Source organism: Sinocyclocheilus grahami, unplaced genomic scaffold, assembly GCF_001515645.1.
Source record: "Sinocyclocheilus grahami isolate Dianchi unplaced genomic scaffold, SAMN03320097.WGS_v1.1 scaffold630.1, whole genome shotgun sequence".
Classification (NCBI taxonomy): domain Eukaryota; kingdom Metazoa; phylum Chordata; class Actinopteri; order Cypriniformes; family Cyprinidae; genus Sinocyclocheilus; species Sinocyclocheilus grahami.
Window position 1 is genome coordinate 115,522 of NW_015505809.1, and position 25,468 is coordinate 140,989.

The 25,468-nt window shown below is 39.2% G+C and overlaps 1 protein-coding gene across 1 annotated transcript in view; it reads left to right on the forward strand.

Annotated features, from left to right (window-relative positions):
- LOC107558036 (thrombospondin type-1 domain-containing protein 7B-like) overlaps nucleotides 1–25,468 on the forward strand; it is an 85,562-nt gene that overhangs the window by 41,406 nt on the left and 18,688 nt on the right. The window contains exons 7-8 of the mRNA XM_016241642.1: nucleotides 12,372–12,638; nucleotides 12,888–13,066. Coding sequence (XP_016097128.1) covers nucleotides 12,372–12,638; nucleotides 12,888–13,066 — 446 coding nt within the window. The remainder of the gene's footprint in view (nucleotides 1–12,371; nucleotides 12,639–12,887; nucleotides 13,067–25,468) is intronic.

The following is a 25,468-nucleotide window of genomic DNA, read 5'->3' on the forward strand; positions in this document are numbered from 1 at the left end:
CTACGTTGCCGGGCGGTGACTGAGAGTGGCGCTCGCGGGAGACCACTGCGCCCTGGAACACCGGCAGGGTTGGCAGACTGATCTCCTGAGGGCACTGAGTAGAGACGGGCACCGTGTAATGCGGTGTTCTGTGTAACCACTCTTCCCCAGAGTGGCCTGCCCTACGAGGTCCTGAGCCACAGCATCAGGACTCTCATAGCTGAAGTCTCCTATAGAAAACGACGGCCCTCAGACCCACATCGTCTGTTAGGAAGACTAGACCAGAGCCTGCTCAGGGCAGGACCCAATGAAGCACAGTCCGCAGAACCACCTTCCGCTAGAAGCCTTCGGCCTGGGAGCGCCACTCTGACTCTAGACTCTGCGGAGTACAAGAAGTGAGGCCCCCTGAATGAAGGGCCAGAACACGTTAGGTTGGGACTGCTCCGCACAGCAGCCCCTGCTGACCACCTCAACCTCCTCAGAGGAAGAGAGGTAAACTCGTGCTCTCACTCGAGAAAATGTATTTATTTATTTTTATCTCAAGTGCCCCTTGTAGCGAATCAGCTCATAAGGGAAATATGAATAATTAATCATAACTAGTTATAATTAATTATAAATATTAAGATCCGCTGTAGATATTTACTTGACCTCTCAGGGTCAACTGTCTGTCAATTCTAAGAGCATTAATTTCCTGGTTAAGGGAAATAATTTTCTTAGTGTACAATTCTACAAAGAGCTTGTAGCATAAATCTGCATGATTAAGTGACTCCAGTTATGAGCAAACAATGAATAACGTCAAATGTGATACAAGTAAGACTTTATTAACTACATAAACACTTAAACTAGTCTAACATACTACATAAACACTTAAACTGGTCTAACATACACATACACACACACACATACAGTTGGTATAGGAAAGGGTTAAAGCTTAAGCAGTAAAGAGCAGAGAAATAAAAATATGAAGTTATGGAACCATTTGATATTCAGCAGATTTACAGCCTGAAGGAAACATCAGATTCTTAGTTCAAACGTACCTTTGTAAAAAGGAGCGTTATGATACTTAATGTATCAATTAATAAAACTAAGTTTGAATACTTGCACGTCTCGTCTGTCTGAAAGAGAGGCTTGATGCAGTCCAAAGGTTCAAGTTGATCTTTGCTGAAGTTGGTTGATGAAATTTTCCAAAAAAACCCTGGCGCCTAAAGGGTTAAACTAATTATTTCCTCACTTTCTCTCTTTCTGCAAACTTGTGTGAATGCGTGTGTTAGATTAGTTTATATGTCTTAGATTTATCCAATAAAGCCTTATTTATATTGAAAAGAGAAGTATCTCGTGTTTTGTGCTCACAAGTTAATGTCTTAACCTGCCGACCTTGTTACATGTACTAATTAATAGTGTTGTCACTATATTTTGGATATAAATAGCCATTGCAGAATTGATGTCATACGGCTCGTTCACTGAATCGCTGGCCGTCTCAGTGATCAGCCGTAAAACAGTGATTCTGTCCTAATTCCCGTACATATTATTGGTGGGGTTCCCTTTAAAATCTTAAATGATTCACCTTTGAGCTAAATTGACCTGTTTCCCTTACAAACCAGAGGCCAAATATATATTGTAGTATAAATGCAGTAAAACAACCAGAGGAGTAAATACGGTCTGGTGAGTAAGATTCACATCAAAAACCGAATGATGTAATATAAGCGATGCCTCGGCAGCGTGCGAGCCGCTCAGTCACACCACCCCCATCAATCTCCTCAGAGAAAGATGGCCGCATCAGCAAGCTCTCTCTCAGAGGGGGAAGAACCGCAGCGCGGGCTTCCGAGCCTCGAGAACGAGATCTAAGGAGCACGGGTGGAGATAGGACGAGCCGTTTCCAACCCGTCCACCAGATCATGTGCGATCTCAGTCGCCGCCGTGCCTCAGCAGCAGCGGAATCACAAGATCCCAGGCACGGACACACTCCTCGGAGCATGCCCGGCGAGAGCGGAGCACTTAACAGCGGGAAAAACACAAACCACCCCCTGAGAGCCGACTGCGCGATCTCCGCTCCCCATTGATGCTGCTCATTATAATATCAGGCATAATATGCTTGTGTAACTGATGTTTGTGCAACTGGCGAGCTCTTCCGAACCCCGATAGCGGGCGCTGTATCTGGTGGTTAAGGAAGTAGATAGGGACGCGCCCATCTACATTCCCTCCACCGGATCCATATGCAAAACCCACAAGCACAGCCGCCGCTCCGCCTCGGCGAAAGCGGGGCTGGCACCGCGAGGAACGCTAGTGAAGGCTCTCTCCTCAAAGAGAGCCCTCTGAGAGAGAAGCAAGGCAGTAACAAACGTTATCAAAATGGGCCGTCAGCTCCTTTTTTTCCGAGAGCTGACTCTGCGTGCTTGCTCTCAAGCAGACAGCAAACAAACTGTGTATCCCCACCTGTAAAGTAACGCTGACAGGGAGGAACACACAGCTTGAATGCTGCCTGCCCTTGCCTTAGGTGACTGGTTTTGTCTTGTTTTTAAATTTGTGACAGACAACACTAAATAAGACTCACAAACAGATATCAGACTGACACATACACAGAGCGCTTGCTGAATGACAAAAAGCTGACGCTGGTCTCACCACACGTGCTTTTATAGCTTCCTGGCATTACGTCAACCGCCCGTTACGTCTCGCCCATCTTTTGGTCTGATTACACATGAGATTCAGAGCCGGTCACGCTGAAGGGCGTTCCCAAAGCGTCCTCCGACGCAGCTCGAGTTCCTGAAGAGGAACTATAAATGTAGAAATGTATAGTATAAATTAGAATCATAGCATAGAGTAATTTAGCTCAAATCAGTCCCACACCACTGGTTGGGCTGACAACTGACATGTCAAACTGTTCAGTCAAAACGTTTCCAGTAAACTGGTTGTACAGTGCTAAAGATTTGATTCTGTTCATTTTTTCATAAATATACTGAAGAAGAAACAAGTTCTTTAAATAATCACTTTTGGACCCATTTTGCCCCCGTAGTTCTTCCTGTGTTTCCTTATATGGTCATGTTCCTTTTCTCGTTTAGTTTGATTTAGATTCCTTGCACCTGTGTTAAGTAATTATCCCTTTTTTTATTTAAGTATTTAAGTTCCTGTTTGTTCAGTCTTCTTTTGTCAGGTCTACTCATTGCTATCTCGTTGTGTTTGTTCATCGCCTATGTTGGATTATCCTGGTGTTTTGTCATTAAAGACTGTTTGAGCTGTTTCATGCCTCCTGCGTGCTACCTGCATAGACACATCATGACAGTTATGTGTGTCTATGTGCTCTGGCTTGTTTTATCAAATATATGTCACTTCCCTCACGAAATATAAGAACAAGGTTAATTATATTCATTCCTTACAGTCATTAGGGTGTTTGTTTAGTGTTGAGAATGGAAAAGTCACCCAACAAAACAAATACTGTGACGGTGAATAAACTAAATCCCTATACTGTAGCAAGTCGATAAGCTTGTTTATATCCTGACACGGTCGGGTACAAATTAGTGGCGTATTTTTAAATCTTTTGAGAGCAAGTGCCAAGATGTACAATGGCTCACAATTGTATTATCACTTGAGGAATATCATTTTAACAAAGGGAGTAAGCTGACAGACAAGACAGCTTTAGTATATTCCTTAGCTGAGCATAATCAACTAAAACTCAAAAAAATGGTCTTGGCAAAGGAAGTCATTTAAAGTGAACTTTGTGTTCAGTGCTCCAGTCAGTACCGTTGAGAAGAATTTACATTAATTATTTCATTAACGATCCTCCTCTTCTTTCCTTTTCCTTTTTACTGCACCTACCCAACATATTTTGACAGTCCTGTCTATCATAAGAGATCAGAGACCTGCTGTGAACTGCTCAACAGGCAGATTTGGAGCTGTCTTTTAGGGAATTACTGCAGTGCTTTCTCCTTTAGTTAGTTTGTTCACATAAAAATCATGATTGGCTCTCATTAAGAGTCAGCACATCTCACAATGTGACGTATTCACTATGTCAGATCAACTTTCAAAGGCTTTCTTCACCTCATACTTTTAGGAAATCCCACATCAAAGGTGATCACACGCTAAAATGTCAGATTTCAACCAAGAAATTCAAGAGCATCAAAAAAAAAAAAAGAAATGAAGCTTGAAAATTCCAAGCTAAGTTTGTGCTTCTTGCTTAATTGAATGCACAATATCCAGCAGGCAGGGCCGTCGCTAGTGAGGTGAAAGGTGGTGATGATTATAGGGGCCCATGGCTGTGAAGTTCAAAGGTTTTATATTTGATTATTCGGTTTCTGTACACTCTAAAAAATGCTGTGTTGTTTCAACCCAACTTTGGGTCAAATATGGACTAACCCAACCATTGAGTTAAATTTTTATATTAAAATTTTAACCCAAAATTTGGGTTACCCTTCAGGAACTCGAGCTGCGTCGGAAAACGCTTTGGGAGCGCCTTCAGCGTGACCATGCTCTGAATCACATGTAAAATCAGTCCAATGGAAGGACGAGACGTCACAGGCGGGTGACGTAGAGACCAGGAAGCTATAAAAGCATGTGCGGTGGAACCGGCATCAGCTTTCTGTCATTCAGCAAGCGCTCTGTGCGTGTGTCAGTCGCTATTTGTTGTGAGTCTTATTTAGTGTTGTTTGTCCACTTATAAGCTCCATTATGTCAAAGCTTCAGCCAAGAAGAAGCATTTGGGTGGGGAGCGGTCATGATTGGCCGCTCGGCCCACGTCTGTGGAGTGGTCGCCATCTTACGTGGCACATCAACTGCCTGGAGATGCTGGCCGTGTTTCTAGCATTGAGAGATCGCCATGTGTTGGTACGCCCCGGCAACACAGCGGTGGTCTCTTATATCAACCACCAGGGAGGTCTGCATCCGTGCGCCCTTTACAGACTGGCGCACCAGATCCTTGTGTGGTCCCAGGGGAAACTCCTCTCGTTGAGAGTAGTTCACATTCCTGGGCATCTCAATATGGGAGCAAACATCCTGTCGAGGCAGGGGCCGAGGTCCGGGGAATGGAGACTTCACCCCAAGGTGAAGAAGCAGATATGGAGAGTTTTTGGCCAAGCTCAGGTGGACCTGTTTGCGACTCGAGAGACATCGCACTGTCCCCTCTGGTTCTCTCTGACTCATCCAGCTACTCTCGGACTGGATGCTATGGTACAGACATGGCCGAGGCAAATGAGTAGCCCCGTTCTGGCCAGTCCGAGTATGGTTCTCGGACCTGAATTCCCTTCTCAACAGCTCTCCATGGGAGATTTCCGTCAGGAGCAATCTTCTCTCACAGGCGGAGGGTACGATCTTTCACCCCTGCCCGGAGCTGTGGAAGCCGTGGGTGTGGTCTCTGAGGGGGCACAACTTGTAGCTTCCGGTCTCTCAACCGAGGTTGTTGAGACCATCCTCCAATCCAGAGCTCACTCTACGAGGAAACTGTATGCCCTGAAGTGGAAGTTTCACTTCTTGGTGCGGAAACTGCCAGATCGACTCAGTTTACTGCCCGGTTGGTACAGTGCTGGAGTTCCTGCAGGCCCGATTCTCAGCAGAGTTGACCCTGCAACACCTCCCTTTTTTTCTTTAGATGTTACTCTGAGGGGGTTCAACAGAAATTCGATGTTACTGAAAGATAAAACCACTTCACCAAACAAATATTCTTTTTTTCCCTATTTTATTTCCCCAAGTGCACATATATATTTGCCCCAAAATAAACAATATAAAGAAAACAAGCAGTCTTTGCCTCTGTGTGAACCAGTCAATTAAATAAATGAAACTTAACGTGAAAAGTTCGGACTTTCGCTGCGCTGAATTGATGATGATGATGATGCTGATAAGTTATTTGAGAGCGATGCAGTGATATAATCCGAAATAGTGAAAATAGCCAATGGCGTTTGGTGACTTGTTGGCCTTACTCCGCGTTGACTAAAGCCACGCTATAGGTCTCGCTTCCTGGAGACGGGCAGTGAATCCAAACGATTGTCATATAACAAACACAGTAAAACAACAAAAATAGTATGGTCCAATAATGGTATACAAGAAAAGTCCTTTGTACAAAAGAAAGCAAACAACTACCATCAGTCATTATCCATTATAAATGCACAAAGTCATTAGTACAGTCAGCCAATACTCACGTTTGAGCGTAAACTCTACTAGTTCTCAAACCAGGACTTAAAAATTAGTAGTCAGGTAGCGTTAGTTCAACCATGCGGTTTCCCTCTACCAAACGAACTGACTTGCTTGTCGGTGCCCAGGCTTATATCCGCCAACCACTATGCACCAGCGCCCTCAAGCTGCCCCTAGTGGTATTACACTTGTACCAGATACCTCTTTTTAGGCACTAACCAGTGAAAATTACAATAATATAAAGCAGGTAACGTTTAGACCGTTACAACCCACTCCACCTTCAAAATCTACGCGGCGGCTGTTGCGGCCTACCAATTGCGACCCGCCCCTATCGGTGGCCAGTCAGTGGGCAGACACCCCCTAGTTACACGTTTCCTCCACGGTGCGCTGAGGCTGAGGCCTCTGGTCAGAGAAGCTTATGCTAAGCGGTGGATCAGGATGCTATTCCATAGCCTCGAGTCCTCTGATCTCCCCTCTCCTTTGGGGGTCAAGGCTCACTCCTTCTGAAGTTGGCCTTTGGGTGGGATGTGTGTGTGTGTGTTTTATATACATGTGCACATACTCTCATGAATGCAGTGAAAGCAGAGAGCAGATTGTCAGTGAGGCTGCAGTGTACTGACAGAGATTTCACACTGTTAGAGCTGTTTTCCATCACTGACCGCCTCTGTACACCAAAAACAGGTGGCGGCTGGCAAACACTTCTCAGGAAGCTTCTGGACACCAGCGAGAGTGTGAGTTTCTCTTTGCCTCTACCTCTGTCACTGTGTCCATCTCACTCACTCTCTCTCTCTATACTGTGTATTGAGGCCTGCTGTGAGACAGAGGCCAGGTACACACTCCAGCTAAATTCGGTTGCCAGTTCACCTTTTACTCCTTAATCGCGTTCTGTACACACATAATTCACTAAAATATGAGAGTGACAACCGCAATCGACAACCGCATTAACTTCCGAAAAATACAGATAGTGACAACCGCATTTACAGAAATTCTATGCAGTGTGTACGGAACCAAACTGAAAAACTCGTTGTAAATGATGATGTCACGAGAAGCACGCCAATGCCCGTGAATTGTCAGGCGTCAAGTGTTTACCTCGGATCTGACAGGATAGTGGAGAGAGGTGTATTGTGGACCGAGCAGTTGCGGTCAAGAGAGTGTAGGCTGTTCAATAAAAACAGTTTAAAGACCAAAGCTGGATTACGATGCCTCTGATACCACACTGATTCATTCAGAAATAAAACAAGTGACTGTTTTTTTGAGTGAGCCATTTAATTATTTGTTCAACCGATTCATTCATAAACAGGATTTATTCTATACAGATTGATTCAGGTTCAGCTCTGTTGTGCGTTGCTGCAGGGACCCTCAAGCAGTAGTGGATGAAGTACACATATCAAGTACTTGAGTAAAAGTATTTGATTGATTCAAATTGATTCATTGATACCCCAATGAAATATTACTCCAGTAGACGTTTTAAGTACTCTAACAGTACAAATGTATTGGATTTTTAATGTACTTAAGTATTAAAAGTAAAAAGTACTGATCGATCAATGTGTAATTAGTCATTTTAACTTAGATACTTTTATGTTGTGTGTGAAGTGTGAAAAGTCTGATATTATGCTTTGGAATGTAGTGAAGTAAAAGTTTCTCAAAATGAAAATACTCAGACAAAGTACAGATACTTCAAAAATGTTCTTCAGTACAGTGATGAAGTAAAACTACTGTGTTACTGTCCACCACTGCAGTCAACAGTTCTACTTTGGCTTCATTTGGAACTGTTTTCAATGGCAATATTGTGTCTAAAATGTAATTCTGCTCATTAATAAAGGGGGAATTCACTACAGGCAAACTTGTATATGCAGTTTTTTTTTTTTGAATCAGTGCTGCACTAACCAGTGAAAATTACAATAATATAAAGCAGGTAACGTTTAGACCGTTACAACCCACTCCACCTTCAAAATCTACGCGGCGGCTGTTGCGGCCTACCAATTGCGACCCGCCCCTATCGGTGGCCAGTCAGTGGGCAGACACCCCCTAGTTACACGTTTCCTCCACGGTGCGCTGAGGCTGAGGCCTCTGGTCAGAGAAGCTTATGCTAAGCGGTGGATCAGGATGCTATTCCATAGCCTCGAGTCCTCTGATCTCCCCTCTCCTTTGGGGGTCAAGGCTCACTCCTTCTGAAGTTGGCCTTTGGGTGGGATGTGTGTGTGTGTGTTTTATATACATGTGCACATACTCTCATGAATGCAGTGAAAGCAGAGAGCAGATTGTCAGTGAGGCTGCAGTGTACTGACAGAGATTTCACACTGTTAGAGCTGTTTTCCATCACTGACCGCCTCTGTACACCAAAAACAGGTGGCGGCTGGCAAACACTTCTCAGGAAGCTTCTGGACACCAGCGAGAGTGTGAGTTTCTCTTTGCCTCTACCTCTGTCACTGTGTCCATCTCACTCACTCTCTCTCTCTATACTGTGTATTGAGGCCTGCTGTGAGACAGAGGCCAGGTACACACTCCAGCTAAATTCGGTTGCCAGTTCACCTTTTACTCCTTAATCGCGTTCTGTACACACATAATTCACTAAAATATGAGAGTGACAACCGCAATCGACAACCGCATTAACTTCCGAAAAATACAGATAGTGACAACCGCATTTACAGAAATTCTATGCAGTGTGTACGGAACCAAACTGAAAAACTCGTTGTAAATGATGATGTCACGAGAAGCACGCCAATGCCCGTGAATTGTCAGGCGTCAAGTGTTTACCTCGGATCTGACAGGATAGTGGAGAGAGGTGTATTGTGGACCGAGCAGTTGCGGTCAAGAGAGTGTAGGCTGTTCAATAAAAACAGTTTAAAGACCAAAGCTGGATTACGATGCCTCTGATACCACACTGATTCATTCAGAAATAAAACAAGTGACTGTTTTTTTGAGTGAGCCATTTAATTATTTGTTCAACCGATTCATTCATAAACAGGATTTATTCTATACAGATTGATTCAGGTTCAGCTCTGTTGTGCGTTGCTGCAGGGACCCTCAAGCAGTAGTGGATGAAGTACACATATCAAGTACTTGAGTAAAAGTATTTGATTGATTCAAATTGATTCATTGATACCCCAATGAAATATTACTCCAGTAGACGTTTTAAGTACTCTAACAGTACAAATGTATTGGATTTTTAATGTACTTAAGTATTAAAAGTAAAAAGTACTGATCGATCAATGTGTAATTAGTCATTTTAACTTAGATACTTTTATGTTGTGTGTGAAGTGTGAAAAGTCTGATATTATGCTTTGGAATGTAGTGAAGTAAAAGTTTCTCAAAATGAAAATACTCAGACAAAGTACAGATACTTCAAAAATGTTCTTCAGTACAGTGATGAAGTAAAACTACTGTGTTACTGTCCACCACTGCAGTCAACAGTTCTACTTTGGCTTCATTTGGAACTGTTTTCAATGGCAATATTGTGTCTAAAATGTAATTCTGCTCATTAATAAAGGGGGAATTCACTACAGGCAAACTTGTATATGCAGTTTTTTTTTTTTGAATCAGTGCTATGTAGGCAAAACAGAAAAGTTCTGTGGCCTTCCATTTGCCAAAAATGTCAACACATATAATGTTCTTTTAGTTTTGGATCCAACTGTCTACAGGCGGAAATTCAAAAATCCATGACTTCGATTTGTACTTTTAACAAAACCCCTGGAGCTGTCAAAAGTCTGCTGGATGATTCAAAATGACACATTTTGCATCATCCCGCAAACTTTTGCTGACAAATAAACAGGGATATCTGAGTGCTGGTAACATGGAGAAAGAATACACATTGTTTGTTTTCATATACTAACAATGCAATACAACGTTGGTTGAAAATTACCAAACTTATCCTGTAACTATATATTGAACTATTAAACAGTTGCATAAAAGAAAGTCATAAACACTTGCACATATGTGACCCTGGATCACAAAACCAGCCTTAAGTCGCTGGGGTATATTTGTAGCAATAGCCAAAAATACATTGTATGGGTCAAAATTATTGATTTTTCTATTATGCCAAAAATCATTAGGATATTAAGTAAAGATCATGTTCCATGAATATATTTTGTAAATTTCCTACTGTACATATCTTAAAACTTAATTTTTAATTAGTAATATGCATTGCTAAGAACTTCATTTGGACAAATTTAAAGGTGATTTTCTCAATATTTAGATTTTTTTTGCACCCTCAGATTCCAGATATTCAAATAGTTGTATCTCGGCCAAATATTGTCCTGTCCTAACAAACCAAACATCAATGGAAAGCTTATTTATTCAGCTTTCAGATTATGTATAAATCTCAAATTGGAAAAATTGACTGGTTTTGTGGTCCAGGGTCACATATGATATTTGTTCATTATTGTACAAATTTGAAATACTTGAATCTGTATCCTTAGATATATGAAAAATAAATCAATTTTGCATACACTATAAGCCGATACATGTAAATCCCAGCAACAAGTACTTCTGATTTTCTTGGTTGACCCTCTGTGCAGCTAATTTGAAACACAAGAGCAAAGCTGTCTAATCCTATATTCTCTGAGACAGTCTAATTTAGCTTTTGACTCAACCAGAGACTGACTGAATCAACTGAGTATTGCATTATGATTGACGATGCTCTTTCATCAGCATTATCTTAAAAACTTTAGCTGTCAGCAAAACCACACCGATCTCATTAATGCAACACAGCAGCATCCTTCAATCAAACAACAAAACGCAAAAAGCTTCTGAATCCAGTACATCAAAGCATCATATTTCACAGCTCTTCAGCTTGACCATGTATAATTGTCCGGTGCGGCCCACAGGTTTGACAGGCTGATGGAATTATGCTTGACAGGTTTGAGGACCCTGTTGAATGCTGGTCTGAAGTGTCAGTGACAGCACGTCTAAAAAGGAGCATCTCTCCTCATGGACAGATCATTTTATTTATATAACCTAATAATATTCATCATGTCTAATGGACATGACTAATTTGAAATGTTCCAGGAAGTGAAGTGTGCAAAGAGGAACTAATAGCCTCTTAAACAGAAGCCTTTATGATGTGAAATCTATTAATTTCTCTCCTCATTAGGTAAATTAGATGTATATGGTCCACTGAACATGTGAGTGCTCCGGGTCTATGTTTGTATGTTTAAAAATAAAGAATGTTGGAGAGAGAAGGGAAGACACCTTTGGTTGTTTTAGTTTTCAGTCCCACGCTCCTAAGACTTGGACCCCCCAAGAAAAAAGAAAAAAGAAATAAATGTGCTTCAATGATTTGCTAAATATTGTCAAGTTATTGCTCTTCTTAACTTTCATCTTGTTTAGATGTTGAATTTTTAATTTCTTATTTATGTATTTTTATTTTTCATCAGTGAAACACGTGAGAATAGACAGGAGTGAGAGAGGGGTGGGTTTGATTGGGACTTAACCCATCTTTTTTTTTAATGAAAAAAGTAATTGCTCATAATCTTGAGTTATGCGGTATGTTACCCCATGCTTACCTTTGTACTAAATATTTAAAACAAACTAGCGGGTTAGTTTGACACTTATTATAAAACAACGTAAAAGTTAAAGGGTTATTTGTTCACCTAAAAATGAAAATGTTCATCTTTTACTCACCCTCATGTTGTTCCAAACCCATGAGACTTTCTTTCATCTTCAAAACATAAATAAAGATATTTTAATGAAACCTGAGAGATTTCTGTCCCTCCTTTGAAAGTGTCATGCAAGCACGTTTGAGCTTCAGCAAGAACCAGTGAAGTTCTTGCATGTCAAGCATTTAAGGTTCAGCTTCTGTTTAACATTTTTGATGAGCTTTATGCCTTTATGCTTTATGCCTTGATCAGTGTTTATATGTTAAACAGCCAAGTTCAAAATTTGATTGTCACAGTTTTTGGTGAATGGACTTTCAATGGCGAGACAGACATTTCAGACAGCATGTTTATTCTGTGCCTCTTGCTCTCGTCACTAAGCGTTTCCATTTCAGTCTACTCAGAACAGTTCTCTAATCGTTCCCTGGGGATGTTTGCAGTGGCACTTAGCAGTCCACAGTTGCCAGCAGAATGAATAATGGTCCAGTTATCCAGACATCATTAATGTTTTAATAATTTTCAAAGACAGATGAGTATATCACACACGAGCTCCCAGAGTGCATTCTGAATGTTTCATCCAAATGGCACCTAAAATTCAAATGACTAGTCTCTGTTATTTATTGATCCCTCTCTGTTCTTCCATCTTTATTTCTGGCTCTTCATCTATTTTCTCACCATTTTTAGGTTGGAGCCGGAAACAAGACCGCTGTCAGCGGAAAGACTTGTACCCTCTGGTGGAGTCTGAGCCCTGTCCGTGTGAGGAGTTTGTTTCTCAGCCATGTGGTAATTGGACGTCTTGTATCCTATCGGAGACCCCAGCACAAGGATCCCTCCAGGGATGGAGGGGTCAGCAAGAGGCGCGTGACTGCGGTCAGGGATTGCGTTATCGTACTGTGGTCTGTCTGGACCACGGAGCCCACCTGGTTAGCCCAGACCGCTGCAGTGAATCTGGTTCGTCTACTCATTTCCACCTCCTTTTTCTCTCGTTCTCTCTCTCAGTAAAGAGCCAAGTAATTTTTCCTCCGCTGGGAAGGCAAGGAGTCATTAGTCATATAGGAAGCTGTGGTGTGCCCTGAACTGTCAGTGTAAATTAGACGGAGGTCTCAGCATCGGCACCAGGTGCTTCCATTAACGTTGTTAGCGTGATGTTGAATGGCAGGGGCTCGGCCGCTCTTGATTGCTCTACATGCTCTTTCGCAGGTCTGGTGAAGGAGGTCTGCCACATACCCTGCCCTCTGGACTGCAAGCTGAGCGACTGGTCGCCGTGGTCGGCCTGCAGCGCCTCCTGTGGCAGCGGGCTGAAAATCAGATCCAAATGGCTACGGGAGAAGCCGTTCAATGGCGGGCGGCCATGCCCCAAACTAGACCTGAAGAATCAGGTGAGATGTGCGGTCCCAGTAGGGAAATAGTATCTCTGTGGGCTTCCACCACCATATGGTGGATCATCAGTGAGAAGCGAGTAATGAGAATCATTAGGGTCTATGATCGCAGGCATCATGATTCAGATAATCGCTCATGTAAACTGTTTCATTTAGGGCCTTTAACACATCTGTTTTTATTGAATGCCTGAAATATCCCCAACGGAATATATTTAAGCCGCCTAGAGAAACATTTAGCATTTTCAGCACGATTAACATTCTACTCATTACCATTTCACCGGTTAATGCATGCCTCTTCATTAAGTGCAGTTTACCGAATGTACTTTAGCCTCGAAGCTAAAATATGAACAAACACAATCTCCTCATCCTTTAAATAGTTCATCTCTCACAGCGAGACAGCACAAAGATGCTAACAAGTGTCCATGTAAATACTGTTCCTGATTGCTCTTTGCAGAAAAACATGCCCATTAGCGCAGACTATCTTTTTGTGATCTCTCCTCTCCTCTCCTCCTTTCACTGTCAGCTAGTTGGGACAGTTTGTAGAAGTGTGTTAAACGCTGTCTACCAGTCTTTATCTCGCTAAAGCACACATATGGGTCGCATATTTTTCGATATTGGTGATAGAAATGTGTATTTGGTCATTAATGATGTGCTTTATGCACGAGTAAGAGCATTGTTTGAGTCTGAATTAGACATCACCGCATCTGCAGAAAACGAAAGAATAGCATAAGGAAGGCACATTCGTCTATGAGTACATTTGCGACAGCTTGTTCCCAGATGGGTCTTGCTTTAAAGGGAAATCATATTATAAATGTGCTGTGTGGGCTGGAATGGGCTGCAGAGGACACACTGGGTTATAGAGGTCAGTATGCAGATGAGGCAGTGTGCGTGAAAAATATTAAAATGCATTCTTTTGCTGCTGTGTGGTACAGATGGTTAAGTGCCTACTAACAACTTTTATGGACCCACTGTTTAACAGGACTCAAAATACCCCTTTGCTAAAGGCAGAGTTTGCCTTGGCTAATGCCCCTTCCAATATTTTGGGGAGATGAACTCTCACTGTTAACATTTTGCAAACGACCGCTCTGTGGTCTTGGCAGAGAGGCTGTGCAGGTGGCAGTTTTTGAAGCGGCCCACACTGCAAAGGTGTGGAGACTGAGATTTTTTCATAAGTATAGTAGAAAGTCACCACCAAAGCCACAGTGGATTTGTGCGTGTGAATGTGTTTGAGTTTGAGTTTGAGAGAGACCCTGATGAAAATTGTGTCGCTCTGAGGATGCTGTAATAATTTACTTAGTTGTAAGGGAATTAATCATTATTAATTCATTCAGGTTTATTTCTAGCTCAGGTTTTAAAAGCTCTTATAGCTCAGAAGACTTAATGGAGTTCTCAGAAGGGTTTGATGGGAAATGTTGGAGTTCATATTGAAATCTCAGAATTTTGAATGCAGTCTTTGCTATCTTGATATATCTGAGCACATTTATTGGTTTAAACTGTTCTGATACTGAAACTTTAGAGAAGACGACATTTTTTCTTTACACTTTCATGCATTTGGCAGAAGCTTTCATGCGAAGTGACAAAGCATTCAATATAACATTTCATCAGTTCATGCATTCCTTGGGAATCGAACCCATAACCTTGGTGTTGCAGGACAACTCTCCACGTGCTCTTTATTTAATCTGAATAGTGTCAAAAATGTAAACTTCAGGATACTCTGGGCTGAAACCCCCGAAAACGCTAACAATTTTAAATGAGCCTTTTGAAACAGAGAGTTGAGAGACTTCCACTTTGCATGTGTTACATTACATTTTTGTTTAAAATAACCTTTCACTATTTGTGGCATCCACGTTACGTGTGTGCAAAAAATTATTATCATTATAAATGAATCAGTATTAATGTGAGAATAAACGTTTTAATGCACAACTGGGAAGCCTTAACATGCAATTGTGCTGAAATTCTGTCCACATTATGCTTCTCTAGACTCTTGAGCAGTGTTTCTCAACTGGGGTGCCGTCTGTCGAGAGCAGGGGTGCCTTGTAAAAAGTCCTTTTTTAATATTTTTAAATTACTAAAATGAATTTTAAAAAAGCAGCTATTATATAATATCCATTTCTGATGTCGCCAATAATTAGAGATGCACCGAAATTTCGGCTGCTGAATTAGTTCACTGCTCAGGTTTCACTTTCACGTGGTGTGACGCTCTGCGTATTATCCCGCTCTATGCGTGTGCACTCCGCTCAGTCGCTCCACTCGTATACCGTTCATGCGAATCGGAACGGCAAAGTCCACTCAAAAATTGAGCCGACAGGAAACATCGATGTAGTACAGGATTGTTTCTGTCTGCAATAGCCCTACTGTGCTGTAACATGGTGTGGTGTGCTGCCCTCTCATTCATTGATCTGCTAACCGCTATGTTCTGCTCACGTGTTCTGATAATAATAGCTTTCTAGGACTAAACATTATTTGGATAATTGGCAAAAAAAAAAGTTAAAAAAAAAAAGTTAAATATCTTAACCCTGCTGTTAGACCTACCTGAAACTAAGAAGCAATTTATTTAATTCGAAGGACTGTCGTTATTTTTTATTTGTGCTATCATTATTAATTTCTTTATTTGTTCTTATTTTATTATTGACTGCTTACTTGTCATTTTTTATTCAATTCAAAGTTTGAAATCTCGTGCTACTGCACCAAAATTACCCCACTGTAAAATAAAAGAAAACACTGTGTGAGCAAAACTTTGTGAGATAGCTAGTTATAATGGTAATTAAATAATGTTTACATATGTATAAAAGCCTACATTAAAATCTGTCATAAATTGGTCTCTTCATTAGAAATTAGCCTACTGATTGCCACCATTGATGGACACAATTTTTTAATAATATTACAAATATCTGTATGACATTATATTCTGCAGTTCTTCCCTGTTGTACCGAATATCTATACTTTTCAAATTATCATATCGAAGTTAGAAATTCAAATATTGTGACAAAATTAATTTTGTAGGGTGCCACAAGTTTGTTAAAATTTCCAAAGGGTGCCACGACTAAAAAAAGGTTGGGAAACACTGCTCTAGAGAATTTATCCACAAGACTCAACAGCTGCATGCATCACCTCTTTTGCACTCATTTCTATCAACACCCAGTGTTTACATTAAATGTAATTAAATGGCATTGTTGTATGTGTTTTTGTCCTTGTAAATTATTTTTAATGAGATCTTAAAGCAGCAGTTTTTTTCTTTTTAGATGTTCAGCCCATTGTCTGTCTCCAGCAGTGAGATTTTTTTATTCTCTGATTCCTAGGGATTTTCTATTCTAAGGGCTGGAGAGTAAGTCAGGGAGTATAAGAAAAGCAGAGTGAGTGTCTTTTTGTTGAAACTACTGGTCAAAGAAGTATTGAAAACCTTATTAGTGGAGTTTATGGATCGGAGAGGCATGCTGACAGCATTCAAAGCGTAATTCAAGATTGGCAAACATTTTCCTAAAAAATCAGGTTGTGCTCTATCAACACTTTAATTGACATTTCAGTATTTTCACATCAAATGCATTATTTTGCAGCAGATCAGATCACATGTCTGGAGTGGGCTTTGATGTTGTATTCTCTTTAAGTAAATTGTTTGGAGCGGGACTAGGTAAGGAATCTTTGTTAACATGCCACGTTGCTTGTGAGCTTTGGCTTGTTATGTGTCTTTGATAATCTGTCTCTGGCTGTCTGTCCTCTACCTTTAACAAACAATCCTCACTTTCCCCAGTGCAGCTTTCTGCTGTGAGTCAAAGAGCAGGGCAGCGCTCTGTATTCATTCATTATTTAGACTTTCAGGTATTACAGGCTCGGAGAGGCTTGTCACAATCACTAGAGTTCCTGCTCCCTTCCGGACTAGTAAACAGCTGACCATGTTCAAGACCAGAGCTGTCTTTCCACCACTTATCTATTGATCAGCTGTCTGAGATGCTCGCCCTATAAAGACATAACGCAGGAGTAGGGCTGCAGCGCCTTCTTCCCGCTGCTCACAGCTGTTAGTGAGAACCCAACACTCTACTTTTCCCTCATTTTCTTTCTCCTTCCTGGAAGGACAACTTATTTAAGCAGTAATACAGCTTACCATGCATCAATTGAGGACATGCAGTGTTCCATCTCATTATGCCGATAAATGCTGATGATTCTGACCGTCTTTGCCCTGTGACTGTCTGCAGTCAGCCGCGCCGATGGGAGACGGGATGATGCGCGACCTTCTCCAGATGTTTCCTCTTGCACCATTCCCCACAGTGAGTCACTCGACAGAGATGAGATTGATATTCTTATCTCACCTCCTCATGCTGTACAGATGATCAGCCACTGTGACGGGAGTGGGAGGAGGTTGTGTGTGAAGAGACGTCGTTCCTATGCTGCATCTTACTACTGATCTGAAAACTGAACTGAACGGGAACTGGCCACATTAGTGCCACACGCTCCTGATTCTGAATATCCACCTTAAAAAATAATTTGATTGGTTTAGCAGTTGTTTTATAGGGATGTCACCATGTATTTACTCACATGTCACACATTCTTTTCATGTAACACAAAAGGAGTTATTTAGCAGAATGTACAGGCTGCTCTTTTCCAAATAATGAAAGTAGATGGACTTTTGAACATAAGATAGAAGGGAGGAAGGATGGATGGATATTTACTTGTGTTTTCTCTTGAATTTATTGTAGAATATTACATTATGTGGCATTAGAAGCCTGATTGGGAGCCTTAGTACTCAAACATCTCTGTTTGAGTACTAACTCAAAGAAAACAACTCAAATTTCTGTTTAGTCATTGACTGACCATGCCGCTGGGCAGCTGTCTTTGGTTTCGAACAGCAATTTCATTGGTTTGTTTAGATGCTTGAACAAGATTTGAGAGCACTTCTGTAAAATTGATATTTCTTGCTCTGCTTATAAATGACTTCATGTACTTCATTACAGTGCCGTGCATAGCAGTATGAACCTCACATACTGTATGTGACTTGTACTCATTTGTGTGAAATAGTCCATGTTTCTGAATGTGACATGTAATTTTCTGGCTCTTATTTTAATGTGTAGGATCCTCATTACTAAGTGTGGGAAATGGTGATGTTTCTATCAGATGCAACAGATGCAGTTCTCCTCAGGGCTGGTGCAGTCTCCGCCGCAGTTTGAAGTCTGTTTTACCCGCACCGGAGGGCTCTCTGCTAGATTCGCTGTGTAAAGAGCATTCTTCTTGCCCACCTCCAGAGCTGGGTACCATATGGTAGCCATCATGTGCGCTGAGGCAGACTGTTCTGCTGATGAGATGAGCCTATGTTCACAAGGCTTGCATAATATAACAATCTCTGTAAATCTGTGCTTAGAAACCAATCTCCCTATAAAACATTTCTGCCTCTCCCACAGCTTCTAAATGAAGCACGTCTTTAGCTCAGAAGTAGACTTTTAGAAACCATCTTGTCATGCTTTTGTATGCTGTGAGTGCTCTGCAAGACAGCGTAGGGAAATATGTTGAAAGTCTGTTGTTAAACCTCACAAAGACATTATACTTCTGTGAACACAGATTTTTATCATATTACAGCATGTTACAATTATCATTAGATTAGTTTACAAAGCTACCTGGCAACATGGTGCAGTGCAGAGTCATTATACGATCATTCGTAGAATGGCGCGTAATTGTAGTAGCCTACATGCCCGTTTATTGAAATGTTAACCTAATGTTACGTTCCAAACAACTCGGATATAATAACTATAATATTATATCATATTATATTATATTATATTATATTATATTATATTATATTATATTATATTATATTATATTATATTATATTATATTATATTATATTATATTATATTATATTATATTATATTATATTATATTATATTATATTATATTATATTATATTATATTATATTATATTATATTATATTATATTATATTATATTATATTATATTATATTATATTATATTATATTATATTATATTATATTATATTTATACGTATAACATATTTATACTTTACATAATAATATAGCCTATAATATACTTTATATAAAAATATATATTATAGTATATAATATCTATATAGAGACGTTATTTCCAGGTCCAATACATTGGTTTTCGTGCACGTCAGTAAGTCATTGACAGATTTTCCCCCCAGTCTTTGAAGCATATTTCCTACATTACTTCTTTTATTAATTTTTTTGTTCAGTCATTTAATTTAGATGTGTATTTCAATTTTTTTCCGCCTTTTTTTAATAATTTCATTAATAAATTCATTTAAAAAAAAATAAATACAGAAAAACAGAGTGTACAATAAAGCACAATCAAAACTTTATATTATAATCACATTGCTCTTGAATAAAGTTAAAGGTGCAATCTGCTGATTGTCCTGCAGGAGACCGCATAAATCTGTCTTCTTACGATGCACTTAGGGCTTTACAATTTCTCCAGAGCACTCGTAGATCTACGATGATTTTCAAGTGCTACTTAAGTTACGATGCTTTTGGGAAACAGACCGTAATATTAATATCAGTCGTACAATCGTTTTTACGAACTTCTTAGGGTTACGAAGCTTTTGGGAAACGCAGCCCAGGTTCTTAATATTGAACTGTGTTGCTTATGCAGATAATTATCTGTTTTGCTCTCTTATTTACAATATAAATAGTAGTAAAATTGAAACTTGAATTGAAATTAAATGATTTTAAGTAATTTTTTCACAGAAGAAACGGAAGCATGTTTTCTTCCTTTCCTTTGAAATATTATAGAACAGTACAAATATTATTAGAGACAATGTTTGAAATGGCACCTATATAAATTAGCATTGTATTATATAAATATGCGGTAGCACTTTACAATAAGGTTTCATTAGTTAATGTTAGTTAATGTATTATAACATGAACAAACAATGAACAATACATTTATTACAATACTTATTAATCTTTGTTAATGTTAGTTAATTAAAATACAGTCATTCATTGTTAGTTCATGTTCATTCACAGTGCTTTAACTAATGTTAACAAGCACAACTTTTGATTTTAATAATGCATTAGTAAATGTTGAAATTAACATTAACTAAGATTAATAAATGCTAGAAGTGTTGTTCATTCTTAGTTCATGTTAACTAAAGAAGTTAACTAACGTTAACTAATTAACCTTATTGTAAAGTGTTACCAAATATGCTTATGCTTAAATATGTATTTCATTGTATTTAATAAACTAACTTTAATTTTTTTGGACAATGAACACTACATTTACCAGAATTTTATGAGAGAGAAAAAAACTATTTAGATCAAATAAAAACAGCTTTGGTGAGCAAAAGTTCACAAACATTTTGAATGGTAGTGTATAGGGGTGTGACGAGATCTCGCGAGATCCGATGTGTCTCACGAGAACGTGACGATATCCTCACGCAGACCTTTCAGATATATTTGCATTACACTAGCTCCTTCACAAGTGGTGGTATGTAAGATATTTTATGTTACATCAGGCAAGTGGCTGCATGATAAGCAGGAAAATTACACAGTGTAGTCTTTATCCAGTCATAAAAACAGAATTCACAGTTTAACGCTGAATGTCACGGAATTTGTCAAATTTTGAATTAATTATGATATGGACTAGTATCTGTAAATATTAAGCCGCAAAAGTCGATTTAAATATGAATCCTGCATGTTCTGCTTGTCTCTGTTAATGAATGGCGCAGACGCACGGTTTCATTTACTACACACACACTGAAGTGCGCGTGACACTCGCGGTGATTTCAGTGTCTGCCGTCTCACTAAATGAGGACGTAAACGCATGAACAACATCTCCAGAACTGCTCTGAGAGTCACTTCATGAGCATTTTAGCATTTAATTTGAGTAAAACTAGCACACAGAACTGTAAAAGTATTCACGGCAACCCGTCAAAATAAAGGTCCGGTTTGATTTGAAGACATTGTGCCTATAACTATTTTTCAGTAGAATTAAAAAATATAAATAATATGGTGAGAAAAAATAAAACATTTCATAGGGCCCTAAACATGTAATTTTTTTTAAACTTTTAATAAATTGATGTGAAAATGTCTAAGTTTAATGATTTTAATTAATTAGACGTGCTTTTTAATTAATACAATTTATTTTAACTATTAAAAAGGAGTTGAGAAAAATTTAAATGGAAAAAACAGAATTTGGAAAAAAATAAAACAGAATTTAGGAAAAAATAAAACGGATTTCATAGGGCCCTAACTATCCCTCAGCCTTGCAACGCGCCCCCCAGTTTGGCAACCACTGCTTTATTCTTTGAAATTGATACAATAATCGTGTTTATTATATATTTTTTTATTAAAGTGGAAATCAGTTTACTAAATAATGTAAACTTGACTGACTGCTTCACTTCCACTTTAAAGGGATATTTATGTTGTTTATTATTTATTTTTATTTATACTATTTATAATTTTTGTGCAATTACTTGCCTGTCAGTTGAGTTTGTGACAAAACATTTTGCAGTGTTTACATGTTGTTTATTACTGCATAAAAATGTATTAAAATAGATGTTGATTTCAAAATGCACCTACTTTTTTGCATTTTGTGTTTTTCAGTTATATATTTCATCACTGAGGATTTCTTTTAGAAAGTCTTGTCTCGTTCTCTTGAACCCAGACTCGTGTCTCGTCTCGTCTCGTCTCATGGGATAAGTGTCTCGTCACACCCCTAGTAGTGTATATAAATTATTTCATATATATGTATATTATAATGTGGTGGACATTTATTGATGCTGTTAAATTCAGAGTTAAAACTTGTTTTAATGACTTGTTTTGATCTTTTTTTGATATGTTCATATAAAGGAAGGCTCTTGAGACTGACTGGTTAAAAGTGTGTTACATTTTCTTTTGTTAACTGGAAACGAGACTGGAAATAAGCAGGTGAAAGCTGCTCTCCCCCTCACTGCCGCCTCCATAATTGGTACAGAGTTCAGCCACTTACAGATGATGATATGTGTCACAGTTTTCAAGTGCATTTTGGGCAAAATATATTGCTGCTTCCTTGTTATGGCCATAACTGCAGTGCTCTGCCCCCATGCTGAAACAATCACAGCTTCCTTTATTGAATACAACAAAATCAATAATTTTTTTATTTAGGTTTTGTGTGTATATCTGGCATTTCCAACTGTGGGAAAATGTACTGTATTTGTGCCAAATGACTTGGCGAAAGAGATGTTATGCTTTGATACTCCCTGTCAAATTGTTGTCTTGGAGGTTTGTTTAGCAGAGAGGTCTTTGGAGATTGATGCTTTGATTTGGGCAAAAGCTGCTTCACTTCATTAATGAGCGGCCCACAGCGTTTCTCAGCATCTCTCTCACACACTCTCTCAAATGTGTTTGATGCCAGAGGAGCTGTTATTTATCTTATGAGCTTGAATTGCGCTTAGATTAATTTATAATCAGAGAACATTTCAGCAAGAGGAGGCATAAAAGGGTGAAAGATTCTTTGCTCGCAGTGACAATGCTAGCATTAGATTAGCGTCATCGGATATTTATTTATCGCCACACAACCAAGGCAGGTGGAATTTGTTTCTGTGATTTTTCGCATGAAGGAGCTTTATAATAAATGTAGAAAGCTATCCGTTTGCATTCCCATCATCTCAGCGACACTGTAAAAGTAATCCAAACAACTTCAGTTTGATTCAAGTCTTCTGAAGCAATTTGATCAGTTTGTATGATACACAGTGAAACTTAAGTAGTTATTCACTCTTAAATCAAATCTAATTATTAATCAACTCTGTATACAGAACCCAAATTCAAATGCAATGACGTCAAACCTCTCGAGTTCATGACGTTAAGTCACATGACCTGGGTGGAATTATTGCACATGGTGTAAAATGGTGTAAATTGGAAAATTGAGAAAATATTTGCGAACAATCCATTAATAGACACCAAAAAGCATTCCAATCTACAGCAGACCTGATTAAAGCTGGAAACCTCGAAAAGGCAGGTTGAGAAGATGAGTGGTCTGTTGACAGCCTTCAGTTAAACTTCAGTAATGAAACCCATATGGTCGGTGTTCACACTCTTGTTCCTCCTCTGATAATCTTCTGTATCACACAGTCGTTCTGAATATGCATATTGTTTGGTCCCCGGTGGTGTGGTGCTCAATTTGCTCTTGGAGTCTTTCCAGCTTTGTGAAAGTTCTCCTGCAGTCCAGATGGCCTGGAGCATTTAGCTATGATACAAAGGTTAGCCATCACTTTATCAACTAATTAGAATAACGAAACAAGAACTGCGTGATGATATAAATAATAAATGGTCACTTGTCATCTGCTAGCTATGGAATCCCCTTGTTGGGGAAAAAAGGTCAGAAATGTAATACTTGAGTATTAATCCAATGAAAGCTCTTGGCATTAGAATGAATAGCTGCTTAGTGTTTGAATCTGCAATGAATGAAAGACTAATATAGAGGTATGAGAGGTATTAATCGTCGCTTAAAAATGTGTGTGTGTGTGTGTGTGTGTGTGTGTGTGTGTGTGTGTGTGTGTGTGTGTGTGTGTGTGTGTGTGTGTGTGTGTGCGCGTGAGCGGAGTCTTTTAAATGATTGAATTAGTAGTAAAATGTGCGTTTATAAAAACTCCTCCACAGTTTCAGAGTATGTATTGCGTTGAGAACGGGAAGGAATAATCTGCCACACTGAAATGATTCCTGTCAAGACAATTTTGTTTGTATTTGATCATTCAGTAGAGTTTAAAGGAATCGTTCATCATTACTCACACTCATTTAGTTACAAACCCTTATGACAAAAAGATTACATGATTATGGATCATGTGGAGATTTATTTAAATATGTGCCTGCCAGATGATGATGGCATTTCCTCATTCTACTTAAGCATCTTAAAGAATTTTCAATTTCCATGGGCTGCTAGCTGGGGGGGGGCACTGTTTTCTCTAAAGTTGCTTTGAAATAATGTATAAACTACTGTTCAAAAGTTTGGGGTCGATGAGATTTTTTTTTTTTATTGTAAAATAAATATTTCATGCTCAATCATTTATTTGATTAAAAATGCAGTAGAATATATTTTTACAATGTACTTTATTCCTGTGATTGAAAGCTGAATTCTCAGCAATTTTCAACACTATCCATCCTCATTGGACTGCCTTTAGAGAGAAATGCATCTTTACGGATTACATAATGAAAGAGTTTTTTGTTTTAAAATAGTAATTAAAAGCATTCTATAGATATATTTATCATGTCGGTGAAGCGCTCCTGCTCAAGACCAAGAGGACAGAAAGCGCATCCTGTTTGTTTTCCTTATTTTAGAAAACCACAAGGTTTTGTTGATATTGTAAGTGCACACAAATACAAATAGACCCTTTGCCGTTCCGAATGATGTATACTATTACCTTTATGAGCCAAAATGACAGCGTATTTTTAAGTTTCCGCTGTTCTTAAAAAAAATGCAAGTGATCGCGCTGGCGCCTCCATGTCCTGCAGAGCACGCATTAGCTTCCACTCTCCGCACAAACCATTGGATTTGCGCCTAATAATGCTCATTTATCTGGGTTAAATGTTTAAATTAATACTATGAAATGCATGAAGTGTTTTATGTCTGTTTATTTTAGGCAAGTCGTGTTGGTTTGAGAAGGCTAAATTGATCAAACATGCTCAACTCACTGTCTGCCGGTGCCGCTTGGTCGTTCCTTTAAACAACAAAAACTTGAATTTAACAAACATAAATTAACTTAATTAAGAAACAAAAATAAATATGACCACTTTGCCATTAAAAACCAAAACTGAACTATTTTAATAGCTGTGTAATGGGGACGAGAGAGAGAGAGAAAAGTCACGATATCCAGTCGGACTCTGGCCGAGAATTCTCATAAAGCTGTTGGACAAGGGCCGGTCCCGTGCAGGGCTCTATTCGTTCCCTCGTTGCCCCCAAACTGCCCGGGACCATATGCACCTGCATACACTGCATAGCCAGACGCTACGCCACTGATCTTATTTGTTCTTATCTGTTCATAAAAGTTTTATGTTTAATATAAGCGACTTTGTCATTGTAGCATTGTTGATGTTGTGTGTGTGTGTTTTTCATTAAGAGTAATATTGAACCAACCTTAAGAATTAATTTTGTTTCAAGAATAGGAAAGACCTAACGTTAAAGATCAGAATAAGCGCTGCAGATGTGAGAATGCGAGATTAGTTGCTGCTGAGGTAGACGCTCTCGCTCTTTCTCGGCTGTCTGTAGAAATTGTTGTTAATTCTTAATTTGAGAACGGCAGAGACATTACAGGTTATAATATAATCAAAAAATCATGGCAACAAATGATTTTTTAAGTCAGTGTAATCCGTTTAATCAGTTTAAATGATTTTCACAGTCAATTTGATTCAACTTAACTCATATTTAACCGTTGCTTCTTGTCATTGTAGGCTTAGGCTACTTTTT